Source organism: Panulirus ornatus, chromosome 56 (genome assembly GCF_036320965.1).
Source record: "Panulirus ornatus isolate Po-2019 chromosome 56, ASM3632096v1, whole genome shotgun sequence".
NCBI classification, from domain to species: Eukaryota; Metazoa; Arthropoda; class Malacostraca; order Decapoda; family Palinuridae; genus Panulirus; species Panulirus ornatus.
This window is the reverse complement of record NC_092279.1, coordinates 31,188,797-31,213,550: the sequence shown is the minus strand read 5'-3', so window position 1 is coordinate 31,213,550 and position 24,754 is coordinate 31,188,797. Positions and strand designations below refer to the sequence as shown.

Here is a 24,754-nt window from a genome sequence, read left to right as displayed (position 1 = left end):
ATCTGATGAAGAAGAGTTGAAGGTTAGAGAAATAAGGAGCAATGAATTACTTAAATAAGAAGAGCACGAAGTAAGAGAAATAAGGAGCAATGAATTACTTAAATACCTGGACTAATTAAATCCTAATAAATCCAACAGCCCACATAACTTGTCTCCAAGATTTTTTAAGAGGTCAGGAGACAGCTGACATACCCCATAACAAAAAATATTCAACAAACTCCTTTTGGATGGTTAGGTGTCAACTGACGGGAAACAAGCAAATATCACTCTTATGCTTTCTTCTTTTGGCACATTGGTCCTTGTGTTCTCCTGGTCATCCATGATGGTTTTGAAATATTGCAAGTTCTCTTCATAATTCATGGAGCATGGTTATTTTCAATCAAGTAATGTGTTTTTAGAATTATTCTACATTTCCTATACTGTGTGAACATCAAGAAGTTTTATCCAACTAGTACTGCAAATTTTGTGTCTAATGTTTTCAAAATTTGCTCACCTATGATATGTGATCAAGAGTTTGTTGTTATTTATTTCAAAATCTAAATACATCTTTAATCTAATCAAACTATGATCGCTGTTTGACAAACTCTCATCTACTTCGCAAGAGTTGATATAAAAAAGGAGAGATAGGTAGTATGTTTGAGGAAAGGAACCTGGATGTTTTGGCTCTGAGTGAAACGAAGCTCAAGGGCAAAGGGGAAGAGTGGTTTGGGAATGTCTGGGGAGTAAAGTCAGGGGTTAGTGAGAGGACAAGAGCAAGGGAAGGAGTAGCAATACTCCTGAAACAGGAGTTGTGGGAGTATGTGATAGAGTGTAAGAAAGTAAATTCTCGATTAATATGGGTAAAACTGAAAGTTGATGGAGAGAAGCGGGTGATTATTGGTGCATATGCACCTGGGCATGAGAAGAAAGATCAAGAGAGGCAAGTGTTTTGGGAGCAGCTGAATGAGTGTGTTAGTGGTTTTGATGCACGAGACCGGGTCATAGTGATGGGTGATTTGAATGCAAAGGTGAGTAATGTGGCAGTTGAGGGAATAATTGGTATACATGGGGTGTTCAGTGTTGTAAATGGAAATGGTGAAGAGCTTGTAGATTTATGTGCTGAAAAAGGACTGATGATTGGGAATACCTGGTTTAAAAAGCGAGATATACATAAGTATACTTATGTAAGTAGGAGAGATGGCCAGAGAGCGTTATTGGATTACGTATTAATTGACAGGCGTGCGAAAGAGAGACTTTTGGATGTTAATGTGCTGAGAGGTGCAACTGGAGGGATGTCTGATCATTATCTTGTGGAGGCTAAGGTGAAGATTTGTATGGGTTTTCAGAAAAGAAGAGTGAATGTTGGGGTGAAGAGGGTGGTGAGAGTAAGTGAGCTTGAGAAGGAGACCTGTGTGAGGAAGTACCAGGAGAGACTGAGTACAGAATGGAAAAAGGTGAGAACAATGGAAGTAAGGGGAGTGGGGGAGGAATGGGATGTATTTAGGGAATCAGTGATGGATTGCGCAAAAGATGCTTGTGGCATGAGAAGAGTGGGAGGTGGGTTGATTAGAAAGGGTAGTGAGTGGTGGGATGAAGAAGTAAGAGTATTAGTGAAAGAGAAGAGAGAGGCATTTGGACGATTTTTGCAGGGAAAAAATGCAATTGAGTGGGAGATGTATAAAAGAAAGAGACAGGAGGTCAAGAGAAAGGTGCAACAGGTGAAAAAAAGGGCAAATGAGAGTTGGGGTGAGAGAGTATCATTAAATTTTAGGGAGAATAAAAAGATGTTCTGGAAGGAGGTAAATAAAGTGCGTAAGACAAGGGAGCAAATGGGAACTTCGGTGAAGGGCGCAAGTGGGGAGGTGATAACAAGTAGTGGTGATGTGAGAAGGAGATGGAGTGAGTATTTTGAAGGTTTCTTGAATGTGTTTGATGATAGAGTGGCAGATATAGGGTGTTTTGGTCGAGGTGGTGTGCAAAGTGAGAGGGTTAGGGAAAATGATTTGGTAAACAGAGAAGAGGTAGTGAAAGCTTTGCGGAAGATAAAAGCCGGCAAGGCAGCAGGTTTGGATGGTATTGCAGTGGAATTTATTAAAAAAGGGGTTGACTGTATTGTTGACTGGTTGGTAAGGTTATTTAATGTATGTATGACTCATGGTGAGGTGCCTGAGGATTGGCAGAATGCATGCATAGTGCCATTGTACAAAGGCAAAGGGGACAAGAGTGAGTGCTCAAATTACAGAGGTATAAGTTTGTTGAGTATTCCTGGTAAATTATATGGGAGGGTATTGATTGAGACGGTGAAGGCATGTACAGAGCATCAGATTGGGGAAGAGCAGTGTGGTTTCAGAAGTGGTAGAGGATGTGTGGATCAGGTGTTTGCTTTGAAGAATGTATGTGAGAAATACTTAGAAAAGCAAATGGATTTGTATGTAGCATTTATGGATCTGGAGAAGGCATATGATAGAGTTGATAGAGATGCTCTGTGGAAGGTATTAAGAATATATGGTGTGGGAGGCAAGTTGTTAGAAGCAGTGAAAAGTTTTTATCGAGGATGTAAGGCATGTGTACGTGTAGGAAGAGAGGAAAGTGATTGGTTCTCAGTGAATGTAGGTTTGCGGCAGGGGTGTGTGATGTCTCCATGGTTGTTTAATTTGTTTATGGATGGGGTTGTTAGGGAGGTAAATGCAAGAGTTTTGGAAAGAGGGGCAAGTATGAAGTCTGTTGGGGATGAGAGAGCTTGGGAAGTGAGTCAGTTGTTGTTCGCTGATGATACAGCGCTGGTGGCTGATTCATGTGAGAAACTGCAGAAGCTGGTGACTGAGTTTGGAAAAGTGTGTGGAAGAAGAAAGTTAAGAGTAAATGTGAATAAGAGCAAGGTTATTAGGTACAGTAGGGTTGAGGGTCAAGTCAATTGGGAGGTGAGTTTGAATGGAGAAAAACTGGAGGAAGTGAAGTGTTTTAGATATCTGGGAGTGGATCTGGCAGCGGATGGAAACATGGAAGCGGAAGTGGATCATAGGGTGGGGGAGGGGGCAAAAATCCTGGGGGCCTTGAAGAATGTGTGGAAGTCGAGAACATTATCTCGGAAAGCAAAAATGGGTATGTTTGAAGGAATAGTGGTTCCAACAATGTTGTATGGTTGCGAGGCGTGGGCTATGGATAGAGTTGTGCGCAGGAGGATGGATGTGCTGGAAATGAGATGTTTGAGGACAATGTGTGGTGTGAGGTGGTTTGATCGAGTGAGTAATGTAAGGGTAAGAGAGATGTGTGGAAATAAAAAGAGCGTGGTTGAGAGAGCAGAAGAGGGTGTTTTGAAGTGGTTTGGGCACATGGAGAGGATGAGTGAGGAAAGATTGACCAAGAGGATATATGTGTCGGAGGTGGAGGGAACAAGGAGAAGAGGGAGACCAAATTGGAGGTGGAAAGATGGAGTGAAAAAGATTTTGTGTGATCGGGGCCTGAGCATGCAGGAGGGTGAAAGGAGGGCAAGGAATAGAGTGAATTGGAGCGATGTGGTATACCGGGGTTGACGTGCTGTCAGTGGATTGAAGCAGGGCATGTGAAGCGTCTGGGGTAAACCATGGAAAGCTGTGTAGGTATGTATATTTGCGTGTGTGGACGTATGTATATACATGTGTATGGGGGGGGGGGGGGTTGGGCCATTTCTTTCGTCTGTTTCCTTGCGCTACCTCGCAAACGCGGGAGACAGCGACAAAGTATAATAAAAAATAATAAATATAAAAAAGGAGACATAAGGTGTGCCTTGAACTACTGCCCAATTAGCCTTACATTAGTGTTAAGTAAAACCAAGGAAAAATAATAGGAGATAAAATTGTCACGTTTCTATATCACAAAATTATATCAGACAACCAACATGGTTTCTGCAATAAAAGATACTCCTGGCAAATCTGCTGCAATTTCTTATTATCGTTTCATTTATCAGAATTGGGATGAAAAAGAACAGTCTGATGAAGTATATCTAGATATCCAAAAGGCTTTTGATAAAGTACCTCACAAGAGACTTTTACATAAACTCAAAGAACACAGAATCAGTGAAGAACTCTGTACATGGATCAGAGACTGGCTTCCCAGAAGAAAGCAGCATGTAGTAATAAATGGCAAAGCCTCAGATTGGCTAGATGTAACGTGTGATATGCCAAAGGGGTCAGTCCTAGGCCCAATTCATTTCATAATATACATTAATGACCTACAACTCGGTCTCATATATAAGATCTTCAAATGTGCTGATGATACTAAACTAGGAGGTAGAGCTGCAAACAGGCAGGACTGTGAGATGATTCAAAGAGATCTTAACTTACTAGCAGAGAGGTCAAACAGATGGCAAATGAAGTTTAATGTACAAAAATGTAAAGTTATATGCTTTGGTGACAAAAATAAACATAATGACTATAAACTATTCAGAAACTTTCTAACTAAAGTAAAAGAAGAAAAAGACCTTGGAGTTGTCATTAGCAACAACCTGAAATACACTAAACAGTGTCAAGAAGCAAGTAAAAAAGGCAACCAAATGTTAGGTTTCATAGCCAGGAACATAGATTAAAAGACACCAAACACAATTCTCACACTTAAAATTCTCTGGTAACACTACAACTTGAATATGCAGTCCAGTTTTGGTCAGAAAACTATAAAAAAATGAGGAGAAATTAGAGCCAGTACAAAGACGTACAACAAAATTGATCCCGTCCCTTAAAAATCTGGCATACGAGAAGCTAAAACGATTGAATCTCTTCCCCTTAAGAGTAGACTTCACGGCAACACCGCAAGTGTTCAAAATTCTAAACAAGTTCGATAAAGTAAATCACGAACATCTTTTCTAAATAAAAGAAAATACGGTTACCATGACAAATACAATAAAATTTAAAACTAAAAGATGTAGTACAGACATGGGAAAAAGCTTCTTTTCCTACAGATGTGTTGAGCACTTGAATAAGTTACTGTCAGACTAAGAGCATGCTAAGACTACAAATACCTTCAAAAGGCATTTAGACAAATATATTATAAATTCAGATATACTCAGAGAAAAACACCAGAAATAAATTGCATAAATGACAGAGGTACTGGGGACACTAGAAGGATAATGTGCAGCAGCAGGGAGTCAGTGATAACTTACAAAACTGCTGAGCGGAATTACATTATCTTGCTAAGTTAAACTTTTTGTTTTTCATTACCAGCCAACCAAGTTGTTGGCCAATCAGGCCTCCTGTTGTCTATATTTCTCATGTAACTCATGTAAAACACACCCTTTATATTACTACACATCTCTCTTACCCTTTCATCACTTACTCGATCAAAACACCTCACACCACATATTGTCCTCAAACATTTCATTTCCAACACATCCACCCTCCTCTGTACAACCCAATCTATAGCCCATGCCTCACAACCATATAATACTGTTGGAACTACTATCCCTTCAAACATACCTATTTTCACTTTCTGAAATAAAGTTCTTTCTTTTCACATATTCTTCATTGCTCCCAGAACCTTCGCCCTCTCCCCCAACCTATGACTCAATTCCATGGTTCCATTCACTGCCAAGTCCACTCCTAGATATCTAAAACACTTCACTTCCTCCAATTTTTCTCCATTCAAATTTACATCCCAACTAACTTGTCCCTCAACCCTGCTGAATGTAATGACCCTACTCTTATTCCCATTTACTCTCAACTTTCTCTTTTCACACACTTTTCCAATGGAAAAACTCAGTCACCAACTTCTGCAGTTTCTCACTCCGATCAGCCACCAGTGCTGTATCATCGATGAACAACAGTTACCTCGCTTCCCAGGCCATCTCATCCCTAATAGATTGCATACATGCCTCTCTCTCCAAAACACTTACATTTACCTCCCTAACAACCCCATCCATAAACAAATTAAATGACCATGGGGACATCACACACCCATGCCGCAGACCAATCTTCACTGGGAACCAATCACTTGCCTCTCTTCCTAGTCATACATATGCCTTACACCCTTGGTAAAAACTTTTCAATGCTTCTAGCAACTTACCTCCCATACCACATACTCCTAAGGCCCTTCACAAAGCATCTCTATCAACCCTATCATATGTCTTCTTCAGATCCATAATTGCCATATATCTCCCCTATCCCTAGGGATAGGGGAGAAAGAATACTTCCCACGCATTCCTCACATGTCGTAGAAGGCGACTAAAGGGGACAGAAGTGGGGGGATAGAAACCCTCACCTCCATGTATTTTAACTTTCTAAAAGGGGAAACAGAAGGAGTCACGCGGGGAGTGCTCATCCTCCTCGAAGGCTCAGATTGGGTTGTCTAAATGTGTGTGGATGTAACCAAGATGAGAAAAAAGGAGAGATAAGTGGTATGTTTGAGGAAAGGAACCTGGATGTTTTGGCTCTTGAGTGAAACGAAGCTCAAGGGTAAAGGGGAAGAGTGGTTTGGGAATGTCTTGGGAGTAGTCAGGGGTTGGTGAGAGGACAAGAGCAAGGGAAGGAGTAGCACTACTCCTGAACCAGGAGTTGTGGGAGTATGTGATAGAGTGTAAGAAAGTAAATTCTAGATTGATATGGGTAAAACTGAAAGTGGATGGAGAGAGATGGGTAATTATTGGTGCATATGCACAAGGGCATGAGAAGAAAGATCATGAGAAGCAAGTGTTTTGGGAGCAGCTGAGTGAGTGTGTTAGTAGTTTTGATGCACGAGACCAGGTTACAGTGATGGGTGATTTGAATGCAAAGGTGATTAATGTGGCAGTTGAGGGAATAATTGGTGTACATGGGGTGTTCAGTGTTGTAAATGGAAATGGTGAAGAGCTTGTAGATTTGTGCGCTGAAAAAGGACTGGTGATTGGGAATACCTGGTTTAAAAAGAGAGATATACATAAACATACATATGTAAGCAGAAGAGATGGCCAGAGAGCATTATTGGATTACGTGTTAATTGATAGGCACACAAAAGAGAGACTTTTGGATGTTAATGTGCTGAGAGGTGCAACTGGAGGGATGTCTGATCATTATTTTGTGGAGGCGAAGGTGAAGATTTGTAGAGGTTCTCAGAAGAGAGAATGTTGGGGTGAAGAGAGTGGTCAGAGTAAGTGAGCTTGGGAAGGAGATTTGTGTGAGGAAGTACCAGGATAGACTGAGTACAGAATGGAAAAAGGTGAGAACAAAGGACGTAAGGGGAGTGGGGGAGGAATGGGATGTATTTAGGGAAGCAGTGATGGCTTGTGCAAAAGATGCTTGTGGCATGAGAAGCGTGGGAGGTGGACAGATTAGAAAGGGTAGTGAGTGGTGGGATGAAGAAGTAAGATTATTAGTGAAAGAGAAGAGAGAGGCATTTGGACGATTTTTGCAGGGAAATAAGGCAAATGAGTGGGAGATGTATAAAAGAAAGAGGCAGGAGGTCAAGAGAAAGGTGCAAGAGGTGAAAAAGAGGGCAAATGAGAGTTGGGGTGAGAATCATTAAATTTTAGGGAGAATAAATAGATGTTTTGGAAGGAGGTAAATAAAGTGCGTAAGACAAGGGAACAAATGGAAACATCAGTGAAGGAGGCTAATGGGGAGGTGACAACAAGTAGTGGTGATGTGAGAAGGAGATGGAGTGAGTATTTTGAAGGTTTGTTGAATGTGTTTGATGATAGAATGGCAGATATATTGTGTTTTGGTCGAGGTGGTGTGCAAAGTGAGAGGGTTAGGGAGAACGATTTGGTAAACAAAGAAAAGGTAGTAAAAATTCTGCGGAAGATGAAAGCCGGCAAGGCAGTGGGTTTGGATGGTATTGCTGTGGAATTTATTAAAGAAGGGGAGACTGTATTGTTGACTGGTTGGTAAGGATATTTAATGTATGTATGATTCATGGTGAGGTGCCTGAGGATTGGCAGAATGCTTGCAAAGTGCCATTGTACAAAGGCAAAGGAGATAAAAGTGGGTGCTCAAATTACAGAGGCATAAGTTTGTTGAGTATTCCTGGGAAATTATATGGGAGGGTATTGATTGAGAGGGTGAAAGCATGTACAGAGCATCAGATTGGGGAAGAGCAGTGTAGTTTCTGAAGTGGTAGAGGATGTGTGGATCAGGTGTTTGCTTTGAAGAATGTATGTGAGAAATACTTGGAAAAGCAAATGGATTTGTATGTAGCATTTATGGATCTGGAGAAGGCATATGATAGAGTTGATAGAGATGCTCTGTGGAAGGCATTAAGAATAAATGGTGGGGGAGGAAAATTGTTAAAAAGCATTTGAAAATTTTTAAATCGAGGTTTAAAAGGGCATGTTACTGTAGGAAAGGGGAAAGGATTGGTTTTTTTCAGTGAATGTGGGTTTTTGGCGGGGGGGTGTTTTATTCTCCATGGTTGTTTAATTTTTTTTATGGGGGGGGTTGTTGGGGAGGTAAATGCAAGAGTTTTGGAAAGGGGGGCAAGTTGAAGTCTTTGTGGATGAAGGGTTTGGGGAAAGGGAGTCAGTTGTTGTTCGCGATGATACAGCGCGGGTGGCTGTTTAAATTTAAAACGGGCAGAAGCGGGTGATTTTGAGTTTGGAAAAGGGTGTGGGGAAAGAAGAAATTTAAAGAGTAAATGTAATAAGAGAAAGGTTTTTGGGTACAGTAGGGTTGAGGGTAAAGTCAATTGGGGGGTAGTTTGAATGGAAAAAAAACTGGAGGAAGTAAAGTGTTTTAGATACCCGGGAGTGGATCTGGCAGGGGAAAGGGAAACCAGGGAAGGGGAATTTAATCAAGGGGGGGGGAAGGGGGCAAAAATTCCGGGGACCCTTGAAGAATGGGTGGAAGTCGAAACATTACCCCCCTCGGAAAGAAAAAAGGGTATGTTTAAAGGGAAAGTGGTTCCAACAATGTTGAAAGGGTTTTCAGGCGTGGGCTATGGATAGAGTTTTTCCGGGAAGGGTGGATGTTGGAAAAAATGTTTGGGGACAATTGTGGGGGTGAGGGGGGTTTGATCGAGTAAGTAAGAAAGGGGAAGAGAGATGTGGGAAATAAAAAGAGCGTGGTTGAAGAGCAGAAGAGGGGTTTTGAAAGGGTTTTGGGCACATGGAGAGAATGGTGAGGAAAGATTGACCAAGAGATATATGTGTCGGAGGTGGAGGGAACAAGGAGAAGTGGGAGACCAAATTGGAGGGGGAAAAAAGGAGTGAAAAAGTTTTTGTATGATCGGGCCTGTGAACACGCAGGAAGAGGAGAAAGGAGGGCAAGGAATAGAGTGAACGGGAAAAATTCGTTTGGGGTATACCGGGGTTGACATGCTGTCTATGGAATGAATCAGTGGCCATGTGGAAGCGCTGGGAAAAGCATAGGAAAGTTGTGTTGGTCCTTGATTGGAAAGTGATCAGTGGATCGGGCCATTATTGCATGACAGCTAGAGACAAAAGTGGGGAACGAATGTGGCCTTTTTTGTTTTTTTCTAGTGCTACCTCGAAACTTTAGGGGGGAGGGGGATGGTTTTTCCCATGTTTTGGCGGGGGTGGCGAGGGGAAGAAAAAAGGCAAAATTAATTGGTTCATGGTATAAATTTTATTGTCTGTGTTGTATATTTATGTGAACATTGAGATTTGGAATTTATATTGCTTTTGGGACGTGAAAGTATATAAAAAGTTAAGGGGGGGTTGGGGGGGGCCCTTTTTTCGTCTTTTCCTTCGCTACCCTCGCAACGGGGGGAGACAGCGAAAAACCCAAAATAAAAAAAAAATAATAAAAAAAAAATAAAAAACTCCTCCCCTTTTCCTCACCCAACATTTCCCTGTTACCAATTTTTTTTTTGGGCCCCTTTCCCCCAAATTTTCCCCATTTTTTCTCTTGTTTTTTGCAGTTTATTCACCCCATTTTCCAGAAAACCCCTTTTTTTTTCCCTAAACTTTGATAATACACTCACCCCACTTTAAATCTGTCCCTTTTTTCAACCCCGCACCTTCCTCTTGCCCCTCCTGCCTTTTTTTCAATTATATATTTTTCCCCTGCTTAGGTTTGAAAGTGGGAGTCTCGGCATCAAAACTACTAAACACACTCACTCACTGCCCCCCAAAACACTTGCCTATCAAGTCTTCTTCTCATGCCCAGGTGTATATGCCCCCAATAATCACCCATCTTTTCTCCATCCACTTTTCAGTATTACCCCCTATCAATCTAGAGTTTACTTTCTTACACTCTATCACATACTCCACCACTCCTGTACAGATTAGTGCAACTCCTTCCCTTTCTCTTTCCTCTCACTTTAAATCCCAAAACACTCCCCCAAAAACCCCCTTCCCCTTTACCCTTTACTTCGTTTCACTTAGAGCCAAAACATCCAGGCTCCTTTTCCCCAAACATACGACCTATCTCTTTTTTTTCTCTTATCTTCGTTACTTTCCCCCACATTTAGACATCCCAATCTTAGCCTTCCCAGGAGGATGAGCACTCCCAGCTTTACTCCTTCTGTTTCCCCCTTTTTGAAAGTTAAAATACAAGGAGGGGAGGGTTTCTAGCCACCCGCTCCTGTCCCCATTAGTTGCCGTCTACAGCACTGAGGAATGCGTGGAAGTATTCTTTGCCTTCTCCCTATCCCCAGGATAGATAAGATTATTGAAGGACTGGTTAAATTTGTGATGATATTAGTTGGCATATGCAAGTGTTTTTGGTCAGGGTGGTATCAAAGTGCAGATTCAGGAGAATGTTCAGTGAAAGAGATGGTGGTAAAAGCCCTTTGCAGTTGAATCTTAAGAAAAATGTGAAAGTCTTTTTCATTGGTTGGTAAAAGGGTATTCAGTTAATTTTTATGGATATTGGGGAAGTACCTGAGGCTTTGGGAAAAAGCATGTACACCCATTCTATAAAGGCAAAGGGGGGTAAAGGTTTAGTTTCAAATTTCAAGGCATAATTTTTAGAATACTTAAATATTGTATTGGGGGGGTAAATTTAATTTAGAGGGTGATGACATGTACAGAGAAACAAAAGGTTTTGTAAATTTTGGATTTATGGATTTTGGGGATGGCATAAAAAAGGCGATAGAGATATATATGGAAGGTCTTAAGAATGTATTGTGTGAAGGTAATCACCTGCTAGAAGCATAGATTTTTTTTTAATAAATATGTAAGGCATGTGTAATAAGAAGGAGGAGAGGAGAGTGACTGATCCAAATGAGGGTTCATTCAGTGGCATGGGTGAAAACGATGTACCATGGTTTTTAAATTTTGTTTATGGAGGGGGTGGTGAGGGAAAAAAACCCCCAAGATTTTTTTGGAGAAAAAAGGCAAAAAATGCAGTTGTTGAGGATGAAAGGGCCCGGAAGTGTCAACTGTTGTTCGCCAGCGATCCCGCAAGGGGGGGGTGATTAAAATTAAAACTCAAAAATTGGTGACTGATTTTTTGGAAAAGGTTTTTAAAGAAGAAAGATGAGAGTAAATATGAAAAAAAAGCAATTTAAACCTTTGGGGTGAAAGTTAAATGGAGAAGAATTGGAGGAAGTGAATTTTTTAAGATATCTGGGAGGGGCCCTTTCAAAAATGAAGGGAAACCATGGAAGGGGAAGTGAGTCATAGGGTGGGGGAATGGGCAAAGCTCCCTGGAAATGATAAAAAATGTGTGGAAAAAAACCCATTATTTCAGAAAGAAAAAAGGGGAAATTTTTAAAAAGGGAAAGTTTCCAAAAATTAATAGTTGCGGGGTTTTGGGGCTAAAAAAGGGGGTTTTGTTTTGGAGGAGGGTGGATCATTGGAAATCAAATTTTTGAGGACAAAAATTAAAGTGGGGTGGTTTGGCCAAGTAAGTAATTGAAAGGGTAATAGGAGGTGTGGTAATAAAAAGACCCCTTTAAACCCCTTTGTACAAAAAGATACTAACCTTAAGATTTGATTTTATGCTTGAACTGAAAAGGTTGTAAAGGATTTTTTGTCGCAAAAATCCTCTCATTCATAGCATGTGTATAAGTTTGGAAGACACTCCATCGCACAATTTTTTAGCCAATGCTGAGGCAAAGTAGATAGGTCCCCCTTCCATGCAACCAGGATGAACCTTCCCCAGAAACCTTTCTGCAGAAGAAAAAAAATCATTCTAAACAATTTAGAAGCACGGGATGAGATCCCCTCATTCCTAAAGGAGACTGTTTCCCTTTCCAAAAACAAAATAAACATTTTGCTGAAAAAAAGTAATTTGGGCCCAAAAATATCCGGGGAAAGAGATACAAGTACACAAAATAACCCCCAAAGGGTTCCCCATTTTGTTTATTTGTACTTCCTTTTTCACAGATCAGAAAATTTTTGGGGAAAACTACAAAATGACTTCTTGAAAAGTTTAATACTTTATCTCCCCCCCAAATATACACCTCAGCAAGCATCTTTCAGAACAAAAAATATCTAAAATGTGTATTCTTAGTTTAAAAAAAAGTTTTCTGAAAGAAAAAATGTAATAAATTGTACCAGAATAAATAAAATTTTTCCTGTGCTCGTCCAAGGGCAAATACAGTATTAAGACTAAGCGAACCCCACCTCGTCCACAATTGTGAGGACTGTTGTTGTGAAACAGTTTTTCCCGACTTTCACTTCCGAGTTACATGAATGCACGTCCTATTTTACTCAATCATCAAAACATCTTTGGCGAATCTGTGGTTTCTGCAACATCAGGTGACGGTCCTCTTGCCTTGAAAAATCACCAGTAAAAGGATCTACAAGAGAAAAAAAGGCATGAATTTTTTTCAAAGATCATCTCATAGAATTCATCATAAAAATTTTTTTTTTAAGTCAGCTTTTACTACTGCATTTTCTTCCCGCTAAATGATATAAACCCAACATGAAACAGACAAAATTCCTCCTCCCGAAAATCTATGGTAAATGAGCAAATTTAAAAAAAGAGTTAAGAGAGGTTGGGCAAAGAGTATTTATTTTATTATAAAGTAGGAGGCAAGGAAGAAAAAGACCAAAGAGAATAAGGAAGAATGTATTAAAGGGGGCTTTAGGATATCAATCCCTGATCATTCAGAGGATGAAAGGCACACATTTTGGGGAGGAATTTCATAATCATATAGGAAGCAACAATGGTAAAAACCCAAAGGGAAAAAGAGAGAGCCAGATAAACCCCGAGACTTATCTGTGAAGTTTGACTGTAGATGGAAACTCTGGTTTCAATAAATCATACTAAGAGAAAGATACTAAAGTCCGAAGTATGGAAAATGTTCATATTTTCTTGATTCAACGTCGTGAAGGTGAGAAAGTTATAAGTACAATTAAAAACCCTTTATTTTAATGGACAATAGGGGGGGAAAGGGGGGTCTGTTAATGCCAAAATCTGTTAAATCGAATGTAACCTATTCTGTGCCACATTTAATTCAATGCTTTCTTTTAAATCCTCTATCATGAAGGGTATAGAGTGTGGGGGTGACAGTTTTGGGGGCCAAGCAGTCTGAGAAAGCCTCACCATGCAATAGAGGCAAGAAGTCAGACCGAAACAGAATAAAAAGCTAACCCTCTCCTGGAAAGGATACTTCCCTTTTTAAAAAAGGGAAACAGACTACTTTTTCTTTCAAGCACCTCTTAAAAAAAGGCGTGAGTAGGGTTTTTAAACCTACAAAAGGGAAAACCCAATTATCCCCAAGGCGCTCCCCTTCTTTAGGAATGGGAACAACCTAAGGAAATCACCTGGTATGAGGAAACCCAAACTAGGCAGTGAGAGATGGAAGCTTTCCACAAAAAAAAGGGAAATCAAGGCCAACATCTCTTTAGCCTCTTTATGCCCATTTCCTCCAGACCAAAGGAACCCCCCAAAAATAAAGGCAGCCAAACAAAAACGTTGAGGGGGAAAAACGGGGGTTGGAGGGGCCTTTCAAAAAACAGCAAAGTTTTCTCAGGGTATGCTCCAATATCTTAGCATCCATCCCCCTAATATAAGGGATAATCACCCACACAGCTGGCCAAAAGGAAAAAACAGTTGCAAGACGTGCCCCGGGTTCATTATCAGAAAAATGAGCAATGGAAACTGTTCTGGAAAACCCGGAAGTGGACATAAGCAGATAGCCAGTCTCTCATGCAGGTCACACAGCAGTGTGCTCTAAGCTGCCTAGCTGTCCATATGGCACCCCTGTCTGCAAGCCCGGCTTTCCCCTCCAAGGGGGTGAACAGGCGGGCTGGTATTTGGGGGGGAATTTGCATTTACAAAACTCATTGGGAACTGGACAGCAGTCCTGCCTGTCTTTGTGAAACCCAAAATCCCCCTAGGTCTCCAGGTTTTTTTTCCCAAAGCCCATGAAAGCATTGGGGCAAGGGAAGCCCCCACCAGCTGCACTTTTTTCCCCCGCTGTGGAGACACCCACCTCATGTGGTGGTGCCCTCACCATAAGAACATCCATCTCTGCAACAATTGCAAGATTATGTTTGTTGGGGGCTCCTGGAAGAGTGGGAACAGCTAACTTGTTACGTCATTTTTTGTTTAGCACGCACATATGGAACTGAATGATGCTGCTGAGCAGTGAACTGTGTGTAATTTTCCTTTAGCCTTGCCAAAATTTAATCTAAATTCTTTTTTTTTCCTTTTTTCCCTTGTTTTTAGTATCTTTTTTGTTTTTTTTGGTAACAAAATATCACAGGTCAGTTCCCATAATCTAGTGATGAGGTTATATTAGAGAGTGGTACAATAGTTGGGCATGGGCACTAGACAGCATGGGAATGTTTCCCCAAACCAGCGGAGGCAGGAATTAAACGAGATAAGAGGGACAACATCCTTCCCTTTGGGGAATGGTTATTCTGTAAAAAATAAATGAAAAGGATTTCCTCTTTCATTGCACCTTTTAACAACCTTGATGTCATTTTTAATTTTAAAGGATTCCCAAAATTATTTAATAAAGTCAAAATTCTGAAATATCAGAAACAATGTATAAAAACCCTGACCACACAATACTCGGGGCAGACTCAGACCAAAACAAAGTGAACTACCTAAGCTACCAAAAACTAGTGCAACAAGAAACAGGCAATTTGTGGCCTTGATATTTTTAATTATCTAATTTTAAAAAAATTATCATTTTCAATGAGTACTATCTTTGTTCGTTAGATCTGAAATCTGTTATACTGGGGTCCTTTAAAAATCGGGGGTTTTAAACTGTAAATAAAAAAAAGGTCAAAACTTTTTTCAGACATAAATTCATTATTTCATTAAAAAAACCCAAACTGGACAATAACAATTTTTAAATTTTTAAAGAAAGAGCTTTCTCTAGCCACTCCATTATATCAAAAAGTCCCAATGAGAAAAAAATTCAGCAAATTTAAAAAACCTTTAAGCTTTAAACTTAAAATACAATTACAATACCCCATTAGCCCTAGGGTTTTATACATCCCTTTTTTACACCAGCAATTTGAATCATGACCATAGCATCAACCCAAGAACAGTCCAGCAAGGTATCACCCAGAATTTAATTTATGCCATGTACCCCTCTTCTCATCCATAGAAAATTGATCACATTAATTTTATTAAGGGAGGCCTCAAGACACTCTCCGTAGTAAAGCATGTGCTCATGGCAATGTTTCTGCCAATAAAGAGAAAAAACATTTCTATTTAAATCCAACAAAAAATATACTTTTAAAATATCTTGCATATTACTAAACATTTTCTTTAAAAGCCAACTCAAAGGCATCTGAATACACTTATTCAAATCCATATTTCTCGCAATTCATGTCATTTTTAATGTTCAAATATTAAAAATTTCAGATAAAAAAGACTTTTAACCAGGTTTGCCTTCCCAAAAAACTCTAAAACATCAACTTCGCAAGAGGTTACAAAGTATGAAATGGGAATAAGTAACAACTGTAAAAAAGTAAGACTGGGGGAAAGGGAAAAAAAAAAACTGCAGGTCAAGAAAAGATGCAAGAGTTGAAAAAGAGGGCAAATGAGAGTTGGGGTGAGATTAGAATTATCAAATTTTGGGGAAATAAAAAGATGGTTTTTGGGAAAGGGGGTAAATAAAGTTTTTTAAGACAAAGGGAAAAAAATGGGAACATCGGGGAAGGAGGCAAAACGGGGAAGTTTTAAAAAACGAGCAGTGATGAAAAAAGTGACATTAGTTAGTAAATGAAGTTTGCTGAATGTTTTGATGATAGATTTGGGAGACATAGGGTGTTCTGTTGGGGGTGGTGAGTGAAGTGAGGGAAAAGGGGCAGGGAAATGGTTTTTTGGGGAACAGAGAAGAAGTAGTGAAAGCTTTGCAGAGGATGAAAGCAGGCAATGGGAGGATTAGGTGATGGCAAACTGCAGTTGAATTTTATATATATAAAAAAAAGGGGGGGACTGAAAGGGTTAATGGTTTTGGGAAGGAAAATTTAATTATGTATGGTTTATGGGGAAGGGCCCCGAGGATTTGGCGGAAAAGCTGCATAAGGGCCCTTGGGACAAAGGGAAAGGGGATAAAAAGGGGAGTGTTCAAATTACAGAGGCATAAATTTGTTGATAATTTCCCGGAAAAAATTTTATGGGAGGGGGATTGATTGAGAGGGGAAAGGCATTAACAGAGCATCAGATTTGGGGGGGACCGTGTGGGGTTTTTGAAGTGGTAAGGATGTGTAAACAGGTATTTGCTTTGAAAAAATGTATGTGAGAAATACTTAAAAAAAAGATGGATTTTTATGTAGCACCTTTTGGATCCCGGAAAGACATTATAGGGTGGATAGAGATGCCCTTTGGGGGAAGGTTTTTTGGAAATATATGGTGAGGGGGGTAAGGGTTTCTAGAAACAGTGGAAAGTTTTAAAAAAGGATATAAGGGAGTGTACAAAATAGGAATAGAGGAAATTGATATGGGTCCCAGTGAAAATGACGGTTAGTGGCAGGGGGGTGTAATTTCCCCCAAGGTTGTTTAAAATTTTTTTATGGTGGGGTTAGGGGGGTTTTAAAGCAAGAGTTTTGGAAAAAGGGGCAAGTATGAAATCTTTTGGATGAGAGGGCTTTTGGGGAAATGAGTCAGTTGTTTTTCGCTGATGATAACAGCACTGATGGCTGAATTTTGGGGGAAAACTGCAGAAGCTGGTGACTGACTTTGGTAAAGTGTGTGAAAAAGAGCCGAGTGTCAATGTGAATAAGAGCAAGGTTATTAGGTACAGTAGGGTTGAGGGACAAGTCAACTGGGAGGTAAGTTTGAATGGAGAAAAACTGGAGGAAGTGAAGTGTTTTAGATATTTGGGAGTGGATTTGGCAGCGATGGAACCATGGAAGCAGAATGAGTCATAGGGTGGGTAAGGGGGCGAAAGTTCTGGGAGCGTTGAAGAATGTGTGGAAGGCGAGACCATTATCTCAGAAAGTAAAAATGGGTATGTTTGAAGGAAGAGTGGTTCCAACAATGTTATATGGTGGCATGGAATGGGCTATAGATAGAGTTGTCTGGAGGAGGGTGGATGTACTGGAAATGAGATGTTTGAGGACAATATGTGGTTTGAGGTGGTTTGATCAAGTAAGTAATGAAAGGGAAAGAGAGAGGTATGGTAATAAAAAGAGTGTGTTTTAGAGAAAGGTGTGGTAATAAAAAGATTGTGTCTGAGAGAGCAGAAGAGGGTGTTTTGAAATGGTTTGGTCACATGGAGAGAATGAGTGAAGAAAGATTGACAAAGAGGATATGTGTGTCAGAGGTGGAGGGAACGAGAAGTGGGAGACCAAATTGGAGGTGGAAAGATGGAGTGAAAAAGATTTTGGGTGATCGGGGCCTGAACATGTAGGAGGGTGAAAGGCGTGCAAGGAATAGAGTGAATTGGAACGATGTGGTATACTGGGGTCGACGTGCTGTTAATGGATTGAACCAGGGCATGTGGAACATCTGGGGTAAACCATGGAAAGTTCTGTGGGGCCTGGATGTGGAAAGGGAGCTGTGGTTTCAGTGCATTATACATGACAGCTAGAGACTGAGTGTGAACGAATGTGGTCTTTGTTGTGTTTTCCTAGCACTACCTCGCACACATGAGGGGGGAGGGGGTTGTTATTTCATGTGTGGCGGGGCAGCAATGGGAATGAATAAAGGCAAAATTATGTACATGTGTATATATGTATATGTCTGTGTGTGTATATATATGTATACGTTGAGATGTATAGGTATGTATATGTGCTTTTGTGGACGTGTATGTACATACATGCGTAGGTGGGTGGGTTGGGCCATTTTTTCGTCTGTTTCCTTACGCTACCTCGCTAACGCGGGAGACAGCGACAAAGCAAAATAAATAAATATAATAAATATATCAAAAACTGATTTGGTAAACAGAGAAGAGGTAGTAAAAGCTTTGCGGAAGATGAAAGCCAGCAAGGCAGCAGGTTTGGATGGTATTGCAGTGGAATTTATTAAAAAAGGGGGTGACTGTATTGACTGGTTGGTAAGGTTATTCAATGTATGTATGACTCATGGTGAGGTGCCTGAGGATTGGCGGAATGCGTGCATAGTGCCATTGTACAAAGGCAAAGGGGATAAGAGTGAGTGCTCAAATTACAGAAGTATAAGTTTGTTGAGTATTCCTAGTAAATTATATGGGAGGGTATTGATTGAGACGGTGAAGGCATGTACAGAGCATCAGATTGGGGAAGAGCAGTGTGGTTTCAGAAGTGGTAGAGGATGTGTGGATCAGGTGTTTGCTTTGAAGAATGTATGTGAGAAATACTTAGAAAAGCAAATGGATTTGTATATAGCATTTATGGATCTGGAGAAGGCATATGATAGAGTTGATAGAGATGCTCTGTGGAAGGCATTAAGAATATATGGTGTGGGAGGCAAGTTGTTAGAAGCAGTGAAAAGTTTTTATCGAGGATGTAAGGCATGTGTACGTGTAGGAAGAGAGGAAAGTGATTGGTTCTCAGTGAATGTAGCTTTGCGGCAGGGGTGTGTGATGTCTCCATGGTTGTTTGATTTGTTTATGGATGGGGTTGTTAGGGAGGTAAATGCAAGAGTTTTGGAAAGAGGGGCAAGTATGAAGTCTGTTGTGGATGAAAGAGCTTGGTAAGTGAGTCAGTTGTTGTTCGCTGATGATACAGCGCTGGTGGCTGATTCATGTGAGAAACTGCAGAAGCTGGTGACTGAGTTTGGTAAAGTGTGTGAAAGAAGAAAGTTAAGAGTAAATGTAAATAAGAGCAAGGTTATTAGGTACAGTAGGGTTGAGGGTCAAGTCAACTGGGAGGTATGTTTGAATGGAGAAAAACTGGAGGAAGTGAAGTGTTTTAGATATCTGGGAGTGGATCTGGCAGCGGATGGAACCATGGAAGCGGAAGTGAATCATAGGGTGGGGGAGGGGGCGAAAATCCTGGGAGCCTTGAAGAATGTGTGGAAGTCGAGAACATTATCTCGGAAAGCAAAAATGGGTATGTTTGAAGGAATAGTGGTTCCAACAATGTTGTATGGTTGCGAGGTGTGGGCTATGGATAGAGTTGTGCGCAGGAGGGTGGATGTGCTGGAAATGAGATGTTTGAGGACAATGTGTGGTGTGAGGTGGTTTGATCGAGTAAGTAATGTAAGGGTAAGAGAGATGTGTGGAAATAAAAAGAGCGTGGTTGAGAGAGCAGAAGAGGGTGTTTTGAAATGGTTTGGGCACATGGAGAGAATGAGTGAGGAAAGATTGACCAAGAGGATATATGTGTCGGAGGTGGAGGGAACAAGGAGAAGTGGGAGACCAAATTGGAGGTGGAAAGATGGAGTGAAAAAGATTTTGTATGATCGGGGCCTGAACACGCAGGAGGGTGAAAGGAGGGCAAGGAATAGAGTGAACTGGATCGATGTGGTATACCGGGGTTGACATGCTGTCAATGGATTGAATCAGGGCATGTGAAGCGTCTGGGGTAAAGCATGGAAAGTTGTGTGGGGCCTGGATGTGGAAAGGGAGCTGTGGTTTCGGGCATTATTGCATGACAGCTAGAGACTGAGTGTGAACGAATGTGGCCTTTATTGTCTTTTCCTAGTGCTACCTCGCACACATGAGGGGGGGAGGGGGATGGTATTCCATGTGTGGCGAGGTGGCGATGGGAATGAATAAAGGCAGACAGTGTGAATTGTGTGCATGTGTATATATGTATGTGTCTGTGTGTGTATATATATGTGTACATTGAGATGTATAGGTATGTATATTTGCGTGTGAGGACGTGTATGTATATACATTGTGTATGGGGGTGGGTTAGGCCATTTCTTTCGTCTGTTTCCTTGCGCTACCTCGCAAACGCGGGAGACAGCGACAAAGCAAAATAAACAAATAAATAATAAATAAATATCAAAAACTCACTCTCTCTCTTCCTCACTCCAACACTTCCTGTTACCAATTCTTGTTTTGCCCCTTTCACTAATGTTCCTATTTGTTCTCTTGTCTTTTGCAGATTATTCACCTCATTCCAGAACATCTTTTCATTTTCCCTAAACTTTGATAATACACTCACCCCAGCTTTCATCTGTCCCTTTTTTCAACCCCTGCACCTTCCTCTTGACCTCCTGCCTTTTTCTATTATATATCTTCCTGCTTACGTTTGTAAGTAGGAGTCTCGTGCATCAAAACTACTAACACACTCACTCAGCTGCTCCCAAAACACTTGCCTCTCATGATCTTTCTTCTCATGCCCAGGTGTATATGCACCAATAATCACCCATCTCTCTCCATCCACTTTCAGTATTACCCATATCAATCTAGAGTTTACTTTCTTACACTCTATCACATACTCCCACCACTCCTGTATCAGGAGTAGTGCTACTCCTTCCCTTGCTCTTGTCCTCTCACTTTACTCCCAAAACACTCCCAAACCACCCTTCCCCTTTACCCTTGAGCTTCGTTTCACTTAGAGCCAAAACATCCAGGCTCCTTTCCTCAAACATACGACCTATCTCTTCTTTTCTCTTATCTTCGGTTACATCCACGCACATTTAGACATCCCAATCTGAGCCTTCGAGGAGGATGAGCACTCCCAGCGTGACTCCTTCTGTTTCCCCTTTTAGAAAGTTAAAATACAAGAGGGGAGGGTTTCTAGCCCCCCTGCTCCTGTCCCCTTTAGTTGCCTTCTACGACACGTGAGGAATGCGTGGGAAGTATTCTTTCTCCCCTATCCCCAGGAATAGAGAAGTATTTTGAAGGACTGTTATATGTGTTTGATGATAGAGTGGCATATGCAAGGTGTTTTGGTCAGGGTGGTATGCAAAGTGAGAGAGTCATGGAGAATTGTTCAGTGAAGAGAGAGGTGGTAAAAGCCCTTTGCAGTTGAATCATTAAGAAAGAAAGTGAATGTCTTGTTCATTGGTTGGTAAGGATATTCAGTTAATGTATGGATATGGTGAAGTACCTGAGGCTTGGAAGAATGCATGTACAGCACCATTCTATAAAGGCAAAGGGGATAAAGTTGAGTATTCAAACTACAGAGGCATAAGTTTCAGAATACTTGAAATATTGTATGGGAGGGTATTGATTGAGAGGGTGATGACATGTACAGAGTATCAAATGGTTTTGTATGTGGTATTTATGGATCTGGAGATGGCATATGATATGGCTGATAGAGATGATATATGGAAGGTCTTAAGAATGTATTGTGTGGAAGGTAAACTGCTAGAAGCAGTGAGAAGTTTTTATAAAGAGTGTAAGGCATGTGTATAAGAAGGAGGAGAGGAGAGTGACTGGTTCCAAATGAGGGTTCAGTCAGTGGCATGGGTGTACGATGTCACCATGGTTGCTTAATTTGTTTATGGATGGGGTGGTGAGGGAGGTAAATGCAAGAGTTTTTGGAGAGAAGGACAAATATGCAGTTGTTGAGGATGAGAGGGCCTCGGAAGTGTCAACTGTTGTTCGCCAGCGATACAGCAATGGTGGCTGATTCAAATGAAAAACTGCAGAAATTGGTGACTGAGTTTGGTAGGGTGTGAAAGAAGAAAGATGAGAGTAAATATGAATAAAAGCAAGTTACCTGGGGTGAAAGTCTAAATGGAGAAGAATTGGAGGAAGTGAAGTGTTCTAGATATCTGGGAGTGGCCTTCACAATGAATGGAACCATGGAAGTGGAAGTGAGTCATAGGGTGGGGAATGGGCAAAGCTGCTGGAAATGATAAAGAATGTGTGGAAAGAGAAAACATTATTTCAGAGAGCAAAAAATGGGTAGATCTACAGGGATAGCAGTTCCAACAATATCATATGGTTGCGAGGTATTGGCTACTGATAAGGTTGTGTGGAGGAGGGTGGATGCATTGGAAATCAAATGTTTGAGGACAATATATGATGTGAGGTGGTTTGGCCAAGTAAGTAATGAAAGTGTAATAGGGAGGTGTGGTAATAAAAAGATCCCTTTCACGCCTTTGTACATAAGATACTAACCTTAAGATTTGATATATGCTTGAACTGAAAAGGATTGCTGATGGATATTTGTCGCTGAATCCTCTCATTCATAGCATGTGTATAAGTTTGGTAGACACTCATGCACTTTTTAGCCAATGCTGAGGCATAGTAGATAGGTACCTCATGCAACTCAGGATGAAGCTGCCAGTACTCATCTGCAGAAGATAAAAATCATCATTCTAAACAAGTGAGAAGCACTGATGAGATCTCTCATTCCTAAAGGATGACTGATGCCTCCAAAAACAAAATGATCAGTTGCTGAAAAAAAGTAATTTAGCCCAGAAAATATGCCTGGGAAAGAGATACAAGTACACAAAATAACCACCAAGTTCCATTTGTTTCATTTGTACTTCACAGTTTCACAGATCAGATCATTCTTGGGAAAACTACATAATGACTTGCTTGACATGTTTAATACTTTATCTCCAAGCCAATATACACCTCAGCAAGCATCTTTCAGCAACAGAAATATCTAAGATGTGTCATTCTTAGTTTAAAAAGCTCTGAAAGAAAAAATGTAATGATTGTACCTAGAATCAATAGAAGTTCCTGTGCTCGTCCAAGGGCAAATACAGGTATAAGACAACGACCACCTCGGCCCACAATTGTGTGGACTGTTGTCGTGAAACGAGATTCCCGACTTTCACGAGGTTCATGAATGCTCACTCCATATGTTGACTCAATCATCAAAACATCTGGGCGAATCTGTGGTATTTCTGCCATCATCAGGTGACGGTCCTCTTGCCTTGAAAAATCACCAGTATAAAGGATCTACAAGAGAAAAAAAGGCATGAATATTTTCATGATCATCTCATAGAATTCATCATAAAAATTAGTCAGTTACTGCATTTTCTTCAGCTAAATGATATAAACCCAACATGAAACAGACAAAATTCCTCCTCCAGAAATATCTATGGTAGTGAGCATAATTTAAATAAGAGTGAAGAGAGGTTGACAAAGAGTATTTATGTATTATAAGAGTAGGAGGCAAGGAAGAAATGACCAAAGAGAATAAGGAAGAATGTATCAAAGGAGGCTTTAGGATATCAAGGCCTGATCATTCAGGAGGATGAAAGGCACACATTGGAGAGAGAATGTTAATATATCATATAGGAAGCAACAATGGTATGAACCAAGGAATATGAGAGAGCCAGAGTAAACCAGAGACTTATCTGTGAAGTTTGACTGTAGATGGTATCTCTGGTTTCAATATATCATACATAAGAGATAGATACTGAGTAAGTCCGAAGTATGGAAAATGTTCATATTTTCTTGATTCAACGTCGTGAAGGTGAGAAAGTTGATAAGTACAATAACCCTTGATCTAATGGACTAATAGGGGGGAAGGGGTGTCTGTTAATGCCAAAAGTCTGTTAAATCGAATGTAACCTATTTCTGTGCCACATTTAAGTTCACATGCTTTCTTTTAACTCCTCTATCAGTGAAGGGTATAGAGTGTGGTGTGACAGTTGGGCACCAAGCAGTCTGAGAACGCTCACCAGGCAGTTAGAGGCAGAAGTCAGACCGAAACAGAAGTAATGCTAACCCTCTCCTGTGAAAGGATACTTCTTTATAATAAAAGGAAGACAGACTACTTGCTTTCATTGCACCTCTTACATAGTGCAGTGAGTAGGATTCAAACCTACAAAGGAAAATCCCAAGTTATCACAAGGCTGCTCACCTTCTTTAGGAGATGGGACACACCTATGGAAATCACCTGGTATGAGGAAACCAATCTAGGCAGTGAGGAGATGGAAGCTTTCCACAAAAAATGGGAAATCATGGCCAACATCTCTTTAGCCCATTTCCTCCAGACCAATGGACCCCCAAAAGCAGCAGTAAAGGCAGCCAAACAAGCGTTGAGGGGCAACACGGGTGTTGGAGGTAGCCTACACAACAGCAAAGTTACTCAGGCTATGCTCCAATATCTTAACATCCCCCTAAGAGAGGGGATAAGTCACCCACACAGCTGGCAGTAGGAAGACAGTTGCAAGACGGTGCCCCGGCTTCATTATCAGAAAAATGAGCAATGGAGAACTGTTCTGGAAAACAGGAAGTGGACCATAGCAGATAGCCAGGCTCTCATGCAGGGCAGCCCAGCAGGTGATGCTACTAAGCTACCCTAGCTGTCCATGGGCACCCCTGTCTGCAAGCAGGCTGTCACTCCAATGGTGTGAGACAGGTCGGGCATGGTAGTGGAGGTGAAGTCGCATTGACAATACTCATTGAAGCTGGACAGCAGTGCCTGCCTGTCTTTGTGAAACCAACATCACCTAGGTCTCCAGGTTTTTCCAATGCCCATGATATGCATGGGTCAAGGGAAGCACCCACCAGCTGCAGCTTTGCCCCAGCTGTGGAGACACCCAGCCTCAGGTGGTGGCGCCCTCACCATATGAGACACCTCTCTGCACACTTGCAAGATTATGTTTGTGGTGGCTCCTGTGAAGAGTGAACACGCTAACTTGTTACGTCATTTTTGTTATGCTCGCAC

General features: G+C 41.0%; 1 protein-coding gene across 2 annotated transcripts in view; it reads right to left on the bottom strand.

The window, feature by feature from the left end:
- The window catches only part of Cpsf73 (cleavage and polyadenylation specificity factor 73), a 116,009-nt gene that overhangs the window by 68,459 nt on the left and 22,796 nt on the right, over positions 1-24,754 (bottom strand). For both annotated transcript variants that reach the window (XM_071694198.1, XM_071694197.1), the window contains exons 5-6: positions 22,794-23,034; positions 22,243-22,418 (exon numbers count right to left, since the gene is read on the bottom strand). In XM_071694198.1, the coding sequence (XP_071550299.1) occupies positions 22,243-22,418; positions 22,794-23,034 (417 nt within the window). The remainder of the gene's footprint in view (positions 1-22,242; positions 22,419-22,793; positions 23,035-24,754) is intronic.